A 19259-nucleotide genomic window follows, 5' to 3' on the forward strand; every position below is an offset into this window, starting at 1 on the left:
GGACAATTTTTGCATGCCACCCACCCCCTTGTAAAATTTTCGATAATTTTTTCGGATTGATCCTGAAAATCTTTGAATGCCAATCGATAGAGTTGCCTCCTGTGAATACAAAAATGAGTGTCCCTTCGAAATCATTTCAGATTCTGCCGAGTTATATCAACAATTAAAATTGTTTATAATGGTACATCCTCAAAGTATGCTACAAAAATTTGTTCATTATTAAATAAAATTATCATAGCTCAGGCATATACAAGTATATTTTGACAGGATTAAATGCATTCGATTCATTGGATCGAAAACTATCAATTGTCATAAAAAAAAATATGGGGTCACCTAAGAATCCAACATCCTGGCTGGCTCCGAAAGTAGCAGGACGATTTGAAAGTCCTTTGGCCAGTTGATAGCCCTATTACAAATAATAATGTTTTTCATATCCTGACTACAACTAAGATGTGATTTATCGAAAATAGGTAATATCTCGGCATTATCCTTGTGGTAATCCTTGCTTAATACTTACCCTATAGCTAGTCCTTTTAACTTCTTATCCTTGCAAAATATAAATATAAGTTTATAGAATTGTCCTTACCTAACTTGTTGTTATGATCCTTGTGTCCTGCGGAAGCTTTGCCTAAAAAAATAAACTCGTAGCCCATAGTGCAGTATAAACAAATATTTCGATTGCTGCTTATAACTCAATTAAAAACATCTGGCAACTCTGGCAGCAGTCGCTTGGCAACGCGGGTAGAAGTTTAGCAGGCTTTGAAATGTTGCCCAAACAACAAAACATGCCAAGTGACAACAATCATTATAAACCCGCAATTAACATTAAAAACGAACAATACAAGGAGCGTTTCTTATTATTAAATATACAAAATGAGAGCACAGATGCAATCCACAAATCCGGGAAGGCTCGCCTTTGTGGCTGAATGGTTTCATGTCGAGGCAGGAATTACACACACTTATCTTTTAACATATTATTTAAGCGACGGCGCCGTCGAAGTGGTAAATTAATTTGAAATAATTTAAATAACTAACAAACAATAAAACTAACTTAAATGACAGTTTGATCAGCGTAGCAAGAAGACGTTTTTGCGACGAACCAAAATCCCTGAACTAAGTGATCGCGATTTCTTTGTTGGCTCGAAGATCAATGTGTTTGGACGGCAATTTGATATTGTTGACTATGGCGATGAAGTCACTCGCAACACTTTGGCCAAATACCGCAAGCGGTAAGTGAAAGTTAACAATATCGAAAGAGTTTTAATGAATACTGTCTTGCAGAGCCTTTGCGCTGCTTAAGAGCAGCATGTGGCCAAAGAATCTGGGTGAATTTCTGACCACACTCATAGACAACAAGATCAACATTAACAACGCCTTAATGGTTCAGTTCACACCGAAAACAGTTACACAGTTTTTGTCCAGCAAACAGGATGACGATGTCCACACATCGTAAGTTAACCACAATACATTAAGATCTAGTTGCATTAAACCTTTCAACCGTATAGCGTGCTAATGAATGAACTGCTAGCTGGACCTGCGATTAGTCTGGAACTGATCGGTGACAATGTGGCTGAGATCATCGCAGCCTGCTCCAAGTACAATACAGAGAATGCCTCCACTAAGATCGAGTTGTCGCCCAGCATGCAGCAACTCTTCGAGCGGGAAGAGGTGCGCTATGGTTTCTATTGTCCAGAAAGAGAAGAAAAGGTTCCCAACGATTTGAAGTTCTTTTTCGAGGAGCGTCACAGCATTATAAAGGATTGTCGCTTTAAGAATAGCACTTTGGCCATCATTAAGCCGCACTGCATCAAGGATGGTTTTCTGGGGCAAATTTTAAATGAGATTTTAACATCTGGCTTCAAAATCGAAGCAATGCGCATGCTGCTCATGGCTCGAGCCAATTGCGAAGAGTTCTACGAAGTCTATCGCGGCATCCTGCCTGAGTTTATTCCTATGGTGGCGCAGCTGGCCAGCGGTGTTTGCATGTGCCTGGAGATTGTCTGTGAGGATCCCGAGAAGAATTCGTATCAGGAATTCCGGAGCTTTTGCGGTCCAATGGATCCGGAAATTGCAAAACTGCTACGTCCTCATACTTTGCGCTCTAAATTTGGTGTATCCAAGGTGCTGAATGCTGTGCACTGCACTGATCTGCCAGACGATACAAATTTGGAATTGCAGTACATGTTTAAGATACTCGAATGATTTCAGTTGTCCGTGTTTCTTTTCTCCTGTGCATAAATTAAATGTAATTCTATAAAAATGATGTATATTTTATTGCTTCAGTTCTGTAATTGTTTAAAAGGTGTAAGAATAACTTAGCTATGTAGATTTGTTCGTAATTTTTCATACCATAATTGAAGTGGAAACCAATACTGGAGGTTTAACTACACACTCGCCCTTTGGCTGCTGGACGTGGGCATTTCGTCTGGATTTTCAGGCAACAGCACAACTAAGTCCCTGGCCTGGAAGTAACGCCTTCGATCCTGCAGCGCATACTCAAAGGCCAGCAGAGCAAATATGATAATGCTTATCAGCATCACCACTGCATAGAAGAAGTACTCGGCCTTCTGCGAGCTCAGCATATTTAATTGCGTAATAAGCACCACAATCAGATTACCGAAGGCATTGTTGAGAAACCAGGCGGCGGTAACCACAGATTTCATTGAGGCCGGCGCTTGGGTGAAGGCAAACTGCAGTCCTGGAATCGAAAGCAACAATTCGCCCATCATGAGCAGCAGAAACTGCGGAACTTGCCAGCCGATGTTGATGCTATTGATGGGTGCAGCCTATCAGAGAATAATTAGTTGATTAATCAAATCATTTCAATATACACTTTGTTAACTAACCATAATTCGATCTTGCAACGCTCCAGCACAAAAGAAAGCACCAGCAGAGCAGATTCCACCAATAGTGACGCTGTGCAGCGGTTGCAGTTCCCAGTCGAACAGACGACGCAGCAGAGGAGCTGTCATATATTGCCACAGCGGTATCAATATGAATAGAAGGATGGGACCCACAGCCTTGGCCTGATCGGGTTGTATAGTCACACCCATCACCGTAGTGTTCATCATGGTCGCCTGAAATGTCCAGCTTGAATCCTGCTGAGCGAGCAGCGCAAAGTAAATGGGCAGCGGAATGAATAGCTTGCTAATCTGCAAAGATAATAAAAATTGATATCGTGGTGATAGCAGCTAACTAACTGTTGACTCACGCGCAACACTTTGGACACATCGTTGACAAAGTCCACATCATAAGGACCCAGAGCATTCTGCAGCCAGTAAGTGTATTTCTTGTTGGACTTTCGACGTTTCCACTTGCCCACAAGCGCTGTCTTAATGCAGCCACAGAACTTGAAAAGAATATTATCCCCGGATAGCTTTTCCGACTTATAAAAGTATTTACCAACTAGAAAGATGACTGCAAAAGCACAAATTATAATTAGCTATTTAATGTTAAAGATACTTTCACTAATACTTACACCAAGCCATCATAAAGGAACTGCCCAATGTGCCAAACACAGCTGGATAGCAAGTTGTCTTGTCGAAGCACTGAGTGTTTGCTCTCACTAGCGGTGGAATAATTTTGCTTACAAATATGCCAAAGTAATAGACAAAATAATACAAGGAGAAGTACTCCGCTAAGAATACAGCTTGCTCCGGCAACTTGAACTGGAGTGCACCCAACGATGTGATGCAGGCTCGCACTGATCCATTGCCCACTGCTATAAAGGAAATGGATACCAGCAAACTGCCGATAGCGTAAGTTAGGCAATAATATTAGTTTGCGGATTCCACTTACAATGCTGTCACTGGCATGCCAACATAAGGCAACGTCGTCATCGTCAGCAGGAACCATCCAAAAGCATAGAGAAAACAAAATCCAGATATGGTCCGAACATTGCCCATATAACTATCAGCGAGCACGGCTCCAATTATGGGACAGAATTGGCCAAAGAAGTTGAATATGTGAAGTATGATCGTGGAGAAGCTTTCCGAAAAATTAAGATCATCACGCAAGAAGAGAACCAAGATGGCTGATGGGAATAGAAGAAAGATAGTATGAAAGGGACTTAATATAATTTCTTGTTCCTCTTCTATCCTTAACAAATTTGAATTAAAATCTGTAAAAAAATCATTCATTCATTCTCCTACATAACTTAACTTTATTAATGAATATTTAATGAAAAAATTCCAAATGCTTTTCCTATTTACTAAAACAGCTTTCGGTTGCATCCTTATCTTTTAAGCAAACAAACAAAAATTGCTGCTGAATCAATATATGTACAAATATCAGACTGCATCGCATTCTAGAGCAGCAGCCAATGATCTAAGATCTAAATTATCAAATAAGACCTCCCTCTGTGTGTATGCACCAAAGTCTGTCCGCTGATAAGCGTGGCTTGTGGAATATTTTTGGGCAGAACAATGCAAGATTACTGTCTAGCTAAGCTGTGATACTAAGCGAATTACCGCATTGCACTGGTAATAAGTGGGTCAGAGTTTCCACATTACACTTACTGCGCATGCCATTTGCCGCAAAAGCCTCAAAGAACTTGGTGGCCAATATGAAGTATACGGCACGTGGATACTTGTACTCAAGGCGGATGTTTGATATGGGTGCAAATCCATAGTTGGGCAGGGAACTGCGTGGTTTCGTCAGCTGTGATGCTTCTCCATCGGCTGTTGCTTGTGTTAGTTCCGCGAGAGCAGGCAAAGCTATAGAGTAAACAGAGAATAAGATAGGTGAGATACATTATCTAGCCTTATATCTCGTTTATCTTGAGGGTCATAAAAACTAAAAAACTTACTTTCTTCGCTGCCAATTTCAGTAGCTCGATACATTTTCCAGGTGTTTTTAACCGCTGTTTAAGCAACTTGCTTGTCGATTTTTGTTTTGTTTCTAAGTTGAGCCGATCAAGTTACCAGCGTTGTGTCCGATTTGGTTTTGTGCCTTGTGGCTTTTATGTCTGTGGTTTTGCACTCTCACAATGTGCTCGCTCTTTGGCAAGCGTGCTGCTCCCACACCAACGTCCGTTGTGTAGCACGGCACTACAGCTACTAACTGTCTAGTCGACGATGGCCACCGATGCTGCTGCTGCTGCCGCTGCTGTTGATGTTGCCTTGCTTTGTTGACATCGTGTGCACGTCGCCGTCGCTCAAGAGCAAACATTGCGATAAAAGCGGGCGACAAAGCAAATGTAAGTTGCATCTTGCAGCAGGTTATCTCTCTCTCCCTGTCATGTGCTTGGGCCCAACACGCTGATAACGAGTCTCCAAGTCTGGCTTAGTCAGGGAACTTCAAGTCACGGGACTTGGCCGGGTGATAACATAACAATAACAATATAGTACACAATAACAACAGTGATTGATCACATTTTACAAGTATTTTACAATTGATTTTTATTTAAATTAGGCTGAAAAGTATTTTAGCGCGGCACACGAAACCCCCAACTAGGTAATTAAAACTAAACACGCATCTGGATGATACATCGATGAAATTCGCGTTCGCAATTTGGTTGCGTCCATCAAAAAAACATTTACGAGACGAATTGATGAAGCCAACCAATAACCAATATAGTTGGCCAAGTTCGATTTGCCAATGTTGTTTACACCAGCTTCTTGGCCTCGAAGAAACTCTTCAAATGACGCATCTGCCAGAAACCCATCAGCACCAGCACCAAAGTCTGGACAAGCGACCACCACAACACACGGGAATTGGTGCTCTCGCTGGTGTGACGGAAACGTTCTTCGCGATAGCGTTGATAGTTCTGCTCCTTGGTGATCTGTTCGACTTGGTCGAGCAGCTGACGTATGCGCAACTGCAGTTCGGTCAGCTTCTCCTTCTGTGCCACATTGGCATAATCGATGGCGTGCTCGCCCACCTGAATGTCGAGATGGACACGCAATTGGGCTCCATTGAACCACGCTGTGCTGTTCGAGTACATGCAGATCACATGCTCGCCGGGTGTGTGCGATGTGAACGACATGCGTCCCTGTGAGCTGTACACACGCGATAGAATCACTTTGTCGTCGCTGTCGCGCACCTCAACGTGCATTCCAATGCCAGGCGACGAGGGCATAAAGCCATTGGAGCGCGGATCATACAGTTCTACCTTATAATTGACTGCAAGAAACAGAGTTGGCGGTAAGAGTTGTATACGTATGTTGGCCAACAGGGCAGTTGCCCAATTTGTTTGTTGCTTACCAATCACAGTCGTCTCATCGGGCACCTCCTCAATGAAGCATTTGCGCTCCGTTTCCGATATGTGAAAGTACAGGCCGCAGGCGGTATGCAGGGTGCAAAGCACCAAGGCCAGGCAGATTAGTTGGTTGCGCATTTCGGTTTGAACAAAATTCCACAAGAGCTACGATTATTTGTTTTATAAAAAGAATCTAGCTCGCCGACACGTCATGAGAAAAAGAGACAAAGTGGCTACAATTTGACAAACGCCAGGGCTGCCACCTGGCAAAATCACACACACACAAACGAAAAACAAACAATTATGCTGCTCGTCTGGCAGCATCAAATAAAACAGCTGGTACAGTTGCTGGCAACTGCCAGGGCTGCCATCCTTCGAACACAAACAATAATTGCGTTAATCTGGCAGCACCAACCTCAAACAGCTGACACATTTGTTGACGTTTAACTTTTTTGTCATACCTGTCTAGTGCAATCTTGAACAAATAATGGACCTGATATTACTTATAGGCATTGCCACTGCGCTGCTTATTGTGCTGCTCACACTTTACTTCCTGCAGAACCGAAATGCCAAGACTGGTAAGACACTGACAATGAATGAAAACCGCAACATCACACTGACCTTTGCAATTCTGTCAATTAGAAACAAAGCCCGCTGCTGCACAGGCACAACGTGGCGTCCCACAGCGTGCACAGGAAGGTGTTCCGAGACGTGCACAAATCGCTCGCAATCAGCGCAATCGCTTGCGTCAGAATGCGCCAGCAGCCGCAGCCCCAGTGGCAGCTGCTGCAGCAGCGCCTCCAGCCGATTCCGACGAGGATGACGCAGTAGCTGGCGATGATGGACAGCGAGTACCACAGGGTGCTGTCCTCGACGAGAAGATGGGCGCCAAGAAACGCGCCAAGATGGAGGCTAAGGAGCAGAAGCGCCTGCAGCGCGAACAAGAACTCCATGATCGAGAACAACGCAAGGTGAAGGAGGCCAAGGAGGAGGCCGAACGCAAGGAGCAGGATGAGCTGGAAGCGGAGGTTGAACGCAAGAAAGCCGAAGCAGAACGCTTGGCCAAGGAAGAGCGCGAACGCAAGGAACATGAGGAGTATCTGAAAATGAAGGCAGCATTCAGTGTGGAGGAAGAAGGCTACGAGGAGGGCGATGCCGAGGAAAAGGAAAACTTACTGGCCGACTTCATACAGTACATCAAGGACAACAAGGTTGTTCTGCTAGAAGATTTGGCCACGGCATTCAAGCTCAAGACCCAGCAAGCCATCGAACGAATTCAAGAGCTGCAGGCAAATGGAACCATCACTGGTGTAATCGACGATCGTGGCAAGTTTATCTACGTCTCGGAAGCGGAACTCGCTGCAGTGGCCAAGTTCATTAAGCAGCGCGGCCGTGTGTCCATTGCCGAGTTGGCAGAAAGCAGCAATAATCTTATTAACTTGACGCCCGTTGCTGCTGCTGAAGGCAGTGCCTAAGGAGATTTGTTAGCCATTTGTAAACTACATCTATATACGCATAGTTAAAGTACGTTAATATATATAATACATATATTAATATGTATGAACAAAAGTAGTCGTATTATTTCTATACATAAGTAACCATATCAAATGGGTACACAATGAATATCAATTATAAACTGGTAGCCAGTTTAGCCTATTCCATGTCATCGTCGTCATCAAACTCCATATCTTCGTCATCCTCTTCCTCATCGCTAGTCACATCTGGATCAGAAGCTTGTGCTCTGCACTTGGTGCACTGACAAACAAAAATATAATTCTCGCGCAATATTTTGTGCCTCGAGTGGCGACTGCGCTCCAGCTGACACTCGTCCAAATAGGAAATACAGATCTCATCGCCTTGCTGAATGGGTGCCACAGCTTTGAGTACGACCAGATCATTCGAGTAGGGAAACGTGGACTGCGCATTTGGTACGCAGCTATGATTGATTTTGCTCTGCAGAATGTATAAACCAGAGCCCTCGTTGTTCAGAAACTCGCCAACAACTATGAATTAGGTTGAATTTAGCAAGTCTGCCATAATAAAGGTAAAGGCAACTTACAATCGCCCACTTTCTCGTATAGCCCATCGATCACAGTGTCCAGTTGTTTCTTGTCCGCTTCGGGCAGCGGCAAGTCCGTTACCTTAGTCACCCACTGGGCAAGCACACTGGTGGCAATGCCCTGGCTATTGGTGCCCAATATGCCCATCAGGGTCTTGAATGCATCCGGTGTGGTAAACTGTAAAAGAAAGACAACTTAGTAGATGTGCTATACATGAACTTAACTTGTAACTTGCCATCGCGAACTCCTCATCATTGAAAGCATTGCAAAATGCGGTATATAATTGCTCCATTTGCTGCTCAAACTTCTCGCCCAATAATTTGTGATATATCTTCTGTTCACGGTTAACAATTAAAGCTTGAAACGATTGCAGTTGCTCAAGGAATTCTGGCTTATTCTTGCTCTGCTTATACATGGCCATCAGACGCACAATTAGCATAATTGTGCCGGTTTCTGGTGGATAGTGCATCTTCTTCCATGTCTCGTTGAGTACATTAATGGGATGAGTGTCGTCGCTGCGAAAGGCACCCATGCAGGCCACTTGATGATATTTATTCTTGGCGTATACTAGACAATCCTCGGAACAGTAACGAACCTTGCACCGTTGACACTGTGTAAATTGTGGCACCCAAACGGCTGTGGGATCGTGTTCCACCAGCGGCACAACTATAGCATTGTTATTGGCAAGGCGTCGCACATTTTCTACCAATGTTTCCAACTAAATTGATGGATGAATTAGAAAATACTTGGCGCATTCCAATGTTATCACATACCGGTCTCATACAATTGTCACACGCTGCATAGCCATAAGCTGCATTCCACGAGAACTGATGGGATACAAACGGTTCCTCTTCGAAAATTATTTCGTCGACAGCAAAGTTCTTGGTTGCTATCATCGCCCGACCTTTTCCAGGCACTTCACGTATCTCAAAATGATTCATTTTGTCCTTTTTTACAACATAAACAAAGAACCCGATGTGCTTTCGAATTGTATGCACGTGCAAGTTGTTGACGATGTGGCCGTATTTCCAAATTCATAAGATACTGCTTTACGTGAGGAAATATACCAACAAAAATCACCTGCAACATTTACCAGCTAAATTGGTTACACTTTATGAAGTACATTAATATTGGCGCTACTTTTTAAATAGCGTTTTGTAGACCACATTTAAACCAGCGTTTGTGATTTATAAAGAATTGAACCCAATTCTAGGCCCCGAATGGTTTTTTGCATTACTGCCCGCAGTCTCCAAAATCATCATCCAGACATCAAGTATTGTAGAATAGAAACAGAAACGACTTTGTTTTTGACTTGTTCTATACTATTATATAATAATCAATTACATAATTTAAAGACATGCTAATGTAATTTGTTGATTTTGTTTTGCTTCCTTTTTTTTAAATATAATATATATAAACATTTCTTGTTAACAGGTGTGTGTTTGTTGTTATGTGTTTTTAGTTGCTTTTTGTAAAATACATAATTATAATAATATTTCATAGTTGTAATCATATTTTCTCGTATATAATAATAACTTTTGCGCCTAACAACTAATAATATTCAAATTTAATGTTCTTTCTTTATTTTAGGTTTTTGTTTTTGCTTTTATTTCTTATTATTGTTGTTTGTTTCCTCCTCTTCTTTCTCTCATAATTGTATTTTTTGTTTTTCTTTAATTTGTATTTGGGTTGTTTCTTGTTTTTATTATTTATTTAAATTAAAAATTTATTCACTAACCAGCGCCATCTCTCGCGCCGTGGGCGTGGCCAGCGTCTGACCGAGCGCCGAGGCAGCCGAAACAGCACTGCTCAAGCCATCATCGTCATCTCCCGTTCCTGTTCCCGTTCGCGCCGTCGCATTGATGGCGACAGCGGCTGCCTTTTTGCGCTCCAATTCACGATCCTGATCCCGATTCTGATCAGCATCAGTATCATCATCATCATCATTATTTTCATCACAATTACTGCGCTCGACCTGGTCGTCGGCATTCTCTTGCGCCTCATCGGCAAAGGACACTTCGGTTGGACTGTTATTGCTATCACCATTGGGCGTCAGCTCGTGCTGATTATTATTGGCTTTGTCTTCACTGGCGGATTTATTGTTATCACTATCAGCATCGCCTTTTGGCGATGACGCTGAAGCTGGCGCTCCCGTTGCTGTTGTCTCCTCCTCGGGTATGTCCTCGATAAGGCTACGATTGCCGGAGCTGGCAGCCGATGGACTGCGTGGCGGCGCTTCAGCCTCCATTTCGGCGACCTTGCGCAACAGCACGGGATCAGAGGCACGCAGTGAACTCTCGGAGCCACCGACGCCCTCACCACTGGGCCGCAGCACCAGATAAAGCAATATGTCCGAAAGCGAAATGATGCCAATGACTTTGCGGTGCTCATCGACTACCACCAGACGATGCACCTCAGCGCGAACGATTCGCTCCATTATCGTGTACAGCGATTCATCCAAATTGCACTTTTGCACACCCTCGAACCACTCGTTGCGATGCTCGTTCGCCTTGCGCAGCGAGATATCGAGATCGTTGTAGGTTTTCTCGGCGGCGAGATTCTACAAAAATTGGAAAATTCATTAACTAAATGATTCTTCTTCCAAGTTCAAGGAATACTCACAATCACATCAAACTTGGCATAAATGTCTACGAGTCGTCCCTCGCTATCGACAAGAGGCAGAGCCGAGACACGACGCTCCACAAACTTCTTGAGCGCTGTGATAATGCTTGTGGTCTCGTCGGCTGTCTCGATGTTGTCGTAGGTGCCAATCTTCAGGTCGCGCAAACTCTTTTGCATATATGCGGGCTTTGGTAATTCATTAATCTGTAATCGAGCATGATAACGCTATAGTTTATATCTTTGATTTACATTGCATTTCAACTTACATATAAAAACAGGAACCTCAGTATGCGTTTATGTGTCAATATGTACAGGACATTGCCAGTTGCTGGATCAATCACCGGTAGTCGATGGATGCGGCTGTGTATGAGAATTTTAATGGCATCATAGAGGGAAGCGTCTGGCCCGATGCTGACCAATGGCATAACCTGGTTATGCAGCACACCTATAAAAAAATGTACTCAGATTTAATATACATGTGCTTGGCTAAATTGATTTTTTTGTTTATAACTTACTGCGCCACGTATCCAGTTTGTGCTCCTCCAGCTGTTCCATAGACGCATTGGGTGACTTATAATACATTTGCAAGATCTTGATAAAGTCCGTAATGGTTAGCATGCCCACGAACTGTTGCTTCTCCGAGTCCCAGAGTGGCGCTGCACGAACACCATTATAGACCAACGCATAGAAGGCTTTCTTCACCAGCAGTTGAGTGTCAAAGACGACCAGTTTGGCGGAGGTGGGTATCAGATCATAACACTTGTGAAAACGAAAGAACTTCACAAAGATCTGTGAGTCGTCCTCCTCTGCAAGTAGAGAATAAACAAACGAAATATTTTGTTAATCAGTCGCTAATAAATGTAAATTAAAATTTCGAAAGAGATCAATAAATCAGTTGGATCATAAATATGTACCGGGCCCAGCGCCTTTATTGAGCAACTGGGCAAGCAGTCGCTTCCATGCCTCAGATATTTGCTCAAACTCCTTGATGCTCTCCAAGGGATAGTAGAGGACATCGGTGGGTCGACCGCTGCCGCCGAGCACCAAGCGGCCCGCATGATTTGAATAGAAGTGCAACTGTAACATGCGTTTGATTTTCCCGATGAAATTGGAATGGGGTTAAGGCAAAGGGGGATGTGAGAATCAATCACCACTACGTTTCACCATTAGCTCTGACACTCTGATAGTCAGTGGATGCTGTCAATTAACTGGCACACACTCGATTCTATTTCAGGCCGCTAATTGAACAACTAATTAAGCCAGTATCAAGGCTTACAGTGACATAACAGCGGCTTAACAGCGACAGCGACGCTAACAGCAGCGCGCCCCTCGACGCGCTTCTCACTGTTACGCAGCGATAAACAAAACGCCAAACTGCAGCACTAACTAAATATTTATTCTATTTATTATTCAATTTGTTTTTCAATTTGAGGCAATCAAAAAATCAACAAAAACCACAGCAACGTTGACTATAAATTGTTCTCCTTTTCATTTATTTGTTATATTTTTTTTTTTGCTCGACGCGCGCGCTTTGTCTGCATTTCAATAAATTACATTTAGACATTTTAATTAATATAAATTTAGCGTAGAAATAAAAGTGTGTGGCGAGAATAGGAAAGAGGCAAACAAATAGAGGAACCGAAAATAGTTTATAAATTTATTCAGCCATAAATATAATCAACAATTTGGGTACAAGCACAAGCGACAATTGTCCCCAACATCAGAAATGGCAAACCGAGCATTGCACGGAGAGAAAGACAGAGAGAGAGGAGAGAGTGAGGCGACAATCTATGAAAACCAATTAATACTATACCAAACACAAAAGGCGGTACTGAAAAAGGGTGTTAATCAAATACATGCCAAGTTACACCCAAAGATTATGGGCCCTCGTCAACTGTCAGAAAATAACAAATGCAATATGCACAATAATACTTTTTGCATTGTCGAAGCGCTTACAAAAATTAGCTAAGCATTTGTGCCAAGAAATTAATTAAATTCTCATAGGCGGCACACGTTTAAAATATATCACACAAACAAATAAAAACAGTGGTACAATATATTATAATTTCTGACTTGAGTATTTGGAAAAACTATGTGGCAAACATTAAAATATGCAAATATATCATAAACAAACTAATTCCCTTGACACTACATTCGGATTAGTTGGCAAAAATGTATTTCTTTTCAATCTCTTCCTGGGCAAAAAAAATATCAATAATTCACATTAGATTATACATCCATATATCTAATACTCGAACATTTGTATATAAAGATTTTCACATTTTCTTCATAATAATTTCAGCTCCTACACATTTTTTAAACAAATTATTCGCTGTCCGCGATGACAAAGCTGCCACAAAATAAGGAAAGAGAAATTTAAAAAAATGCGAAGGCTAAAATGGATATTGAAATATACACGCATTTATTTGAAAGTAGTTAAAATAATTAGCCAACTGCCCTAAAAAGCAGCTGAGTGTTGTTGCCAAGGCATATTTATCAAAAAAACAGCAGCAAGTCTTTAATCGGTCAGATAAAATTTAAAAAATAAAAAACAATAACAAAGAGGCAGCAAATTGAAAAAAGGTGAAGGTCCCCCCTCGCCATTCACACACGCAATACAAATTGGTGTGTGCGTGTGTGTGTGTGTGTATATCTATTTCTTAGGTCTTATTGTTTTGGTTTAGTAATTGTTGTTGTCTCTCTGATTAGTGGCTTTTTATTTGCTTGTTTTTTATTTTTCGTTTTTCTTGAGTTGCCTCTGCACAAGTTAATTAAAATGCTTTTGAGTTTTTTTCTTTTTCCGTTTATAGTTGTTGTTGCTGTTGAATTTGTTGTATTTGCTTTTATTTTGCACAATTGCAAAGCAATTTTAATTGTGGTTTTGTTGCAAATTGGCGTCGCGGCGCCTCGATCGAATATATATATATTTATATAGTATTTAGTTAGTGAACGAATATATATGTACGATATATATATTCGTTTTCGTTTAAGTAATTCTTTTGTTCTTTGAATTCTTCACCAATGACTAATGTCTTCGATTTGGAAGGCGTTAGAACACAAAGAGGGGCGGGAGTGAGGAGGGGCGCGGTAGACCTTCAATTGCACTTTGAATTGTTTGAGTTATGGATACTCTTCGCGCAACGCGAGGTGAGTGGGAAAAACTATTATATTTTTTTTTTTTGGTTGTCTCGGCGGTGCTTTTCTTAATTTTCTATTTTGTTTGTCGCCCGTCTAAACGTTTCGAGATTTTATCATAAACTGATCCTCTAGTCTGTTTCTGTTTTTGTATTTTCTCTGATTTCCCACTCGGTCGGAAAAGCGAAAAGATTTTCGTTAAAGCGCAAAACAAAATACAACAAAACACTAACACAAATACAATACAAGAACGAAAAGATATATTGAATATATGTGTATGTATAGAATCGAGAGAAACGCATACGTATAAGTGTATTTAAAATCAATTTCTAAATTACTCGTATCTCAGCAGCCGAAAAAAACAACTCAAAAAAATCAGCGGAACCAAACGATCCACCGATCAGGAGAACTATCATATTGAATATGACGTTAATGATGTTCATGAAATACCTCAAATTGGCAACTAAATGCAACTGAGAAACGTTGAGTCCCAGCGAGAGAGAGAAAGAGAGAGAAGAGAAAGGTTGAAAAATATAAATCATTGTGGCTTGTACTTGGAACTTATAATTAGCCTCAAAGAAACCAAAACAAGGAGGTGTGTTCGATGTTTACGTCAAATAGTTACGCATCATTATTGAGACCCTACCCAAAGTTTATGATTCTCACAAGCGGAAAAGGGAGGGAAGATAGCGTTTTATAGCCAAACGGTATATAATGTTCTTGTCGTTGGGCGCCTACGCAAATTCTCTATTCTTAATCCCTCTAATATATGATGTTGATTAAATTAAATGGCGACATTTGTGTATATTACTTTTTTGAGGTTTCTATACGCTACATATGGCACATCCTAAATCGTCGTGTGCCCAAAGACTCACAGCACAAAAAAAAGTGTCAGCTTCTTGACAAGCTGCCAAAAAGTTGCCTGCTAATTTATTTGCAACAAAATTCGCATTTGTTTCTCAGAACGCCCCATGGGAATAAAAGTTTACTTACCGAAATCGGATAGATTGACTTTCTCGAGGAAAGGATCGGCAACAGGTAACTGAAAAGAGACGAAAATACGAAATTGTCATAAATATTCATATATTTTAAATTATTCTAAAATTTTAAATAGTATTTTACGACTTGCAGTAAAACGTAAGTCATTTGATACAATGTTTAGATAATCAACAGTCGCAATTATAGCACTTATCTGTTTATTAAATTAGATGCAAGCGCACACACTTGGTGATAAATAAGTTAAATATAACTATCTATTAAGTGCTTAAACAAATATCACAAAATTACACTCGTCTAACAGAGTTTTCAAGGTCCCACTGGGAACCTAAAATTGTATTTTGTACATTCATTTAGGTCAAGCGACAATTGTCACGTTTCCATATCAAGAGTGTAATTTAGCTAATACATTTATGCATCTGGAAATATACGTTGTATATATTATATATACGTGCATATAGTATAGTATATAGTACGTACTTAGATACATGTGTTGGAAAAGTACGTAAACAGTTCTCTGAGGCGTAATCGCTTAATCATAAAATTGCCGACGCAATCACAGATAAAAGAATGCAAACTTCAATGAAATATTTATGGGTGTCCCTCTCACGCTCTCTCTCTCTTTCTCGATCTTTGGGTTGTATATATAGAGAATATATACATAAATATATACAGTACATAAAAAATAATAGCATCGAAATTAGCATTGAAATGTGCAATTGTGGAACAAGTAGCAACAATCGCAAATGCCATAGACAAACAGACAAATTGAACAATTGCAATCTCAGTAAACAATTCGCCCTGATAGAAAAGAGATACGATTGACAGAGTGAGAGGCAGCGGGAGAGAGAGCTTATTCCTACTGCTGCTCTATAGCGAACTTGCTCTCTCTCTCTCTCACTGTCACGCTGTAATAGCTAAAATTGACCAAATGGGACAGACGTCAAGGCAAATGAACCGACAATGAGTGCGAAAGCTGTTAGGCAAAATAAGGTAAATGCAAGATAAATGAAATTGCATTGTCGCAAAAGCTAAAAGCTCTCTCTTCCTCTCTCATTCACATTCACACACACACACGCACACACTCGAGACTTACGCTAATTTTTCGACCAGCATGCTGTTGCTGCCGTTTCCATTGCTCGATCTGCTCAACACTGTAGTCGCTGCGACGTCGCAACAAAAGACACTGATGCACCGGTGGCGCGGGTGACGAATGGCGCAGGGGGGAATTGTGGGCGCTGTGACTGTGAGTGTGGTGGCTGCTGCGTCGCTGATAGACAAGCGACTGTTGCAGTCCAGCTGAGCCCAGCTCAATGGGGACTGTTGTTGTTGTTGTCGACGCTGCTGCTGTTGCTGGTGAATGACCCGCGTTTAAACGTTTGCCCGGTACGAGACCATTGGCAATGTTGTTGCTATTGTTACTGCGCATTTGTTTTTGTTGTTGCTGCTGCTGTTGTTGTTGTTGTAGTAGCTGCTGCTGCTGCTGTTGACTATTATTACTACTTGTTATTGCTGTTGTCTTGCGACGTAGCAGCACTGCCGGCATAGCAGCACTCAAAGTTGCTGACAATTTTCTGCAATCTTTTTGCTTTGTTTTTATTGTTTTGCTTGCGCCATTGTTGCTGTTGTTGATGCTATTGTTGCTGGACCCGATGCTGTCATCGCGTCTGCTTACGTGCTGCGAATGATGTTGACCGTCTACAAAATCAGCGAGATTCGCGCTATTCAGCAGCTGATAGTTGGCACTGGCCGTGGGCCCGTTGTTTGACATCAGCGTAGGCAGATGACTGTAACACTTCTTTCGGTTGAGTGGCGAATTGCTGAGAGAGCGCGCCTTACGCGCAACCTTCGCATGCAGACTGTCATAACTGATGTTCTCCCTGTGTCTCTCTTTCTCGCTTTTGCTTGCGCTCTTCTTGATGTTGTTATTGCTGTCATTATCGGGTAGATTTGGGTCAAAGCGCACGCTTAATTTGTTGTTTTTCTGATGATTATGTGGTAATTTGGCCTGTGTTTGAGCCTGAGCTTTAGCTTGAGCTTCAGCTTGTGCTTGGACCTGGGCAGCGACTGCGGCGGCTGAGGGCAGAACGCCAATGCGCGGCGCGCTCGACTCGAAGGCGGAATAACGACGACGATACATGTGCAAGCACCAAGACGAACGCGTTCTTTAATTACTAAGTACACACACTTAAGTATGTGGTATATATAGAAATACACGCACACACACACTATACACGCATGCACTGATAAACACTTTTGCCTTGTAATGAACAATGCGTAGATGTTAAATTTGCAATCGCCTGCTTTGCGTTTTGCTATTCTCTTTGCTGCTGCTGTTTCTGTTTCTATTCCGGGCACGTCTGCGCGCTCCCAAATGTAAACGTAAACTGGTTAACAGTTTTGTTGAGCGTCACCGCCGCCATATGATCGTCACATGTGTGTGCGGCGAGTGCTAAAGCTTAAGCAAACTCAATACACATACACATACATACAATAAATAAACACTCGGCGAAAGAGAGTCCAATCTATTTGGCGTATCGAAGTGTAAACACTCTACGGGAAAACATTGCGATAGCATCGCTCACACAGCAAGAACACTTTCAAATTCTGCGTACTAAATGAAAACAACTTTTGACATTTGAGCGTTACAAACTGCATTAACAGGAAGCATATACTCAGCTGTTTGCAAGTGTATTCGGAAACCAAAAAAATCATGGCGCTCGTTTGTTCGCATTCTTGAAGATTCTTCATAAAACAAACAGAGGGAGCAAGCGAGCGAGAATGAGTACAAAAACAAGAAGAGAGCGAAGAGAGTGCAGCACACCCACAAGTAGGATAAGCTGCGCCATTACAGAGCGCACTCAGTGAGTGAAAAGCTTCTTGTGTAAGTTTACTTAGAGAGAAAGAGAGAGAGAGGGGGGCCTGATAAACAAAATAAACTATGCCATAGATTGCCCCATGGACTCCTCTATTGAGTGTCGAGCAGACAGAGCAGAGATGAATTCAAATTGAAATTGCTTAAGCATTAGGCAATGAAACGTGAATTATGTGAAATGTACGCGCTAATTAATCATCATCAGCCAAAGAATACATACATTCATTCTTCAGTCACCCACTCGATTATATGGGTAATAACGCGGGGCTTTCACCACAGCTGACGTCAGGAATAAGCCAACAGTCGGCGTGAGAGCAATATTATTCTTGACATGTGAGCGTAAAATATTGTGTACTTGCATGTGATAAACAGACACATACACACACAAACGCGTGTAGTAGTAAGAGTACATAGTATTTAATAGTAATGATAAAAACCAGTTCCGCCTTAATGACCACATTGCGGAGTGTGAAAAAATTGTAAACAACTCAAAACACTGTAAGAACGTTTTTTAGCCAATTAAGTTGACCTTGCGTTTACGTCAACAACAAAGTGCTCATAGATAAAGCTAAGGTTGATGACAAAATACAACCAATTTGAGAGTTATCAGCTATCAGCTATTTATTGTGAACTCTGACTAATTCAATTAATCAAGGAAAACCACAACAATCATTAGTTTGCAAAAAATAAAGGCATGGCATAAAATACAAAAATATTCACTGATTCAAAAAGCTGTTGAACTTTTGCGGCTGTTAAGCGATGCGAGGCCAAAAAACGTTGCATACTTTCGGGCTGCGAGTAAAAATCGAGAACCCCTAAGCAGCTTACATAAAAATAAAAAGCTTAAGGCAGACAGGCAACGCCGCAACAAGTGCAAGTAAAGTTGTAGTTGTAGCCTTGAATAGAAATTATGGTAGTGCATGCAGCAAATGATTTAAAAGGAAAAAGTATGGGTGGGAAGAGAAGGATGAAGGAGCTCGTAAGTAGCTGCTGTTTCAAGTCATTCGTCAATGTCAAGAGGGTGAAAGAAAACCGCAGCGTTGAACTTAAGGAGAATTCCCCTATATTTATGCTGTATCTTATTCTTAAATTGAGTAATTTTGATAGATTAATTCGATTACTCACCCCTCTGGAGTCTCTGAATAGTATAGCTGCATGATGTGGATCGAGGGTGCCATCCCCTCGAAAGCTTCGACCAGCAGCACCAACTGATGCGCGTCGTTTCTCCAAGTCAGCGGAAGCACGTCGCATATGAGCACCTAACAAGTAAAGAAGTTAAGAAACAAGTTAATAACAATTTGTACTGAAAATATAATGCTATTAAAGGTATAAAGATGTATTATAATTAAAGCAGAAGCACAGCAAGTACCAA

General features: G+C 41.6%; 6 protein-coding genes across 12 annotated transcripts in view; 2 read left to right on the forward strand and 4 right to left on the reverse strand.

Annotated features, from left to right (window-relative positions):
* The first annotated feature begins 762 nt into the window (after positions 1 to 762).
* Positions 763 to 2260, forward strand: LOC117575810 (nucleoside diphosphate kinase 7). Its single transcript, XM_034260202.2, has 4 exons — positions 763 to 1002; positions 1063 to 1229; positions 1282 to 1449; positions 1506 to 2260. The coding sequence occupies exons 1-4, from the start codon at positions 874 to 876 to the stop codon at positions 2200 to 2202; spliced, it is 1161 nt and encodes a 386-aa protein (XP_034116093.1). The 5' UTR covers positions 763 to 873; the 3' UTR covers positions 2203 to 2260.
* On the reverse strand, positions 2250 to 5167 carry LOC117575804 (peptide transporter family 1). 2 transcript variants are annotated; one of them, XM_052006539.1, is made up of 8 exons: positions 4808 to 5167; positions 4518 to 4715; positions 3799 to 4033; positions 3479 to 3747; positions 3212 to 3417; positions 2847 to 3152; positions 2350 to 2786; positions 2250 to 2285 (listed from the first exon to the last, which is right to left on the reverse strand). In XM_052006539.1, exons 1-7 carry the CDS (start codon positions 4839 to 4841, stop codon positions 2385 to 2387), a joined length of 1650 nt encoding a protein of 549 aa, XP_051862499.1. In that variant the 5' UTR covers positions 4842 to 5167; the 3' UTR covers positions 2250 to 2285; positions 2350 to 2384. The 2 variants fall into 2 exon arrangements, with proteins under 2 accessions (XP_051862499.1, XP_034116082.1); XM_034260191.2 differs by having other exon boundaries at positions 2250 to 2786; positions 4808 to 5164.
* Positions 5168 to 5368: 201 nt separating this feature from the next.
* Positions 5369 to 6442, reverse strand: LOC117575813 (transmembrane emp24 domain-containing protein eca). The gene is made up of 2 exons (XM_034260206.2): positions 6205 to 6442; positions 5369 to 6123 (listed from the first exon to the last, which is right to left on the reverse strand). The coding sequence occupies exons 1-2, from the start codon at positions 6335 to 6337 to the stop codon at positions 5606 to 5608; spliced, it is 651 nt and encodes a 216-aa protein (XP_034116097.1). The 5' UTR covers positions 6338 to 6442; the 3' UTR covers positions 5369 to 5605.
* A 124-nt stretch (positions 6443 to 6566) lies between these two features.
* On the forward strand, positions 6567 to 7766 carry LOC117575812 (DDRGK domain-containing protein 1). Its single transcript, XM_034260205.2, has 2 exons — positions 6567 to 6777; positions 6842 to 7766. The coding sequence occupies exons 1-2, from the start codon at positions 6687 to 6689 to the stop codon at positions 7672 to 7674; spliced, it is 924 nt and encodes a 307-aa protein (XP_034116096.1). The 5' UTR covers positions 6567 to 6686; the 3' UTR covers positions 7675 to 7766.
* On the reverse strand, positions 7725 to 9285 carry LOC117575809 (histone-lysine N-trimethyltransferase SMYD5). The gene is made up of 4 exons (XM_034260201.2): positions 9033 to 9285; positions 8495 to 8977; positions 8259 to 8436; positions 7725 to 8202 (listed from the first exon to the last, which is right to left on the reverse strand). The coding sequence occupies exons 1-4, from the start codon at positions 9198 to 9200 to the stop codon at positions 7853 to 7855; spliced, it is 1179 nt and encodes a 392-aa protein (XP_034116092.1). The 5' UTR covers positions 9201 to 9285; the 3' UTR covers positions 7725 to 7852.
* Positions 9286 to 9559: 274 nt separating this feature from the next.
* The window catches only part of LOC117575802 (5'-AMP-activated protein kinase subunit gamma-1), a 72213-nt gene continuing 62513 nt past the window's right edge, over positions 9560 to 19259 (reverse strand). For 4 of the 6 annotated variants that reach the window (XM_052006537.1, XM_034260182.2, XM_034260187.2 and 1 more), the window contains 6 exons: positions 19013 to 19146; positions 15010 to 15058; positions 11397 to 11687; positions 11148 to 11326; positions 10882 to 11085; positions 9560 to 10819 (listed from right to left, as the gene is read on the reverse strand). In XM_052006537.1, the coding sequence (XP_051862497.1) occupies positions 9986 to 10819; positions 10882 to 11085; positions 11148 to 11326; positions 11397 to 11687; positions 15010 to 15058; positions 19013 to 19146 (1691 nt within the window). In that variant the 3' untranslated portion in view covers positions 9560 to 9985. Of the gene's footprint in view, positions 10820 to 10881; positions 11086 to 11147; positions 11327 to 11396; positions 11688 to 11795; positions 12198 to 15009; positions 15059 to 16108; positions 17219 to 19012; positions 19147 to 19259 lie in introns of those variants that run through there. The other 2 variants (XM_034260186.2, XM_034260188.2) reach the window with 2 other exon arrangements.

Source organism: Drosophila albomicans, chromosome 2R (genome assembly GCF_009650485.2).
Source record: "Drosophila albomicans strain 15112-1751.03 chromosome 2R, ASM965048v2, whole genome shotgun sequence".
NCBI lineage: Eukaryota > Metazoa > Arthropoda > Insecta > Diptera > Drosophilidae > Drosophila > Drosophila albomicans.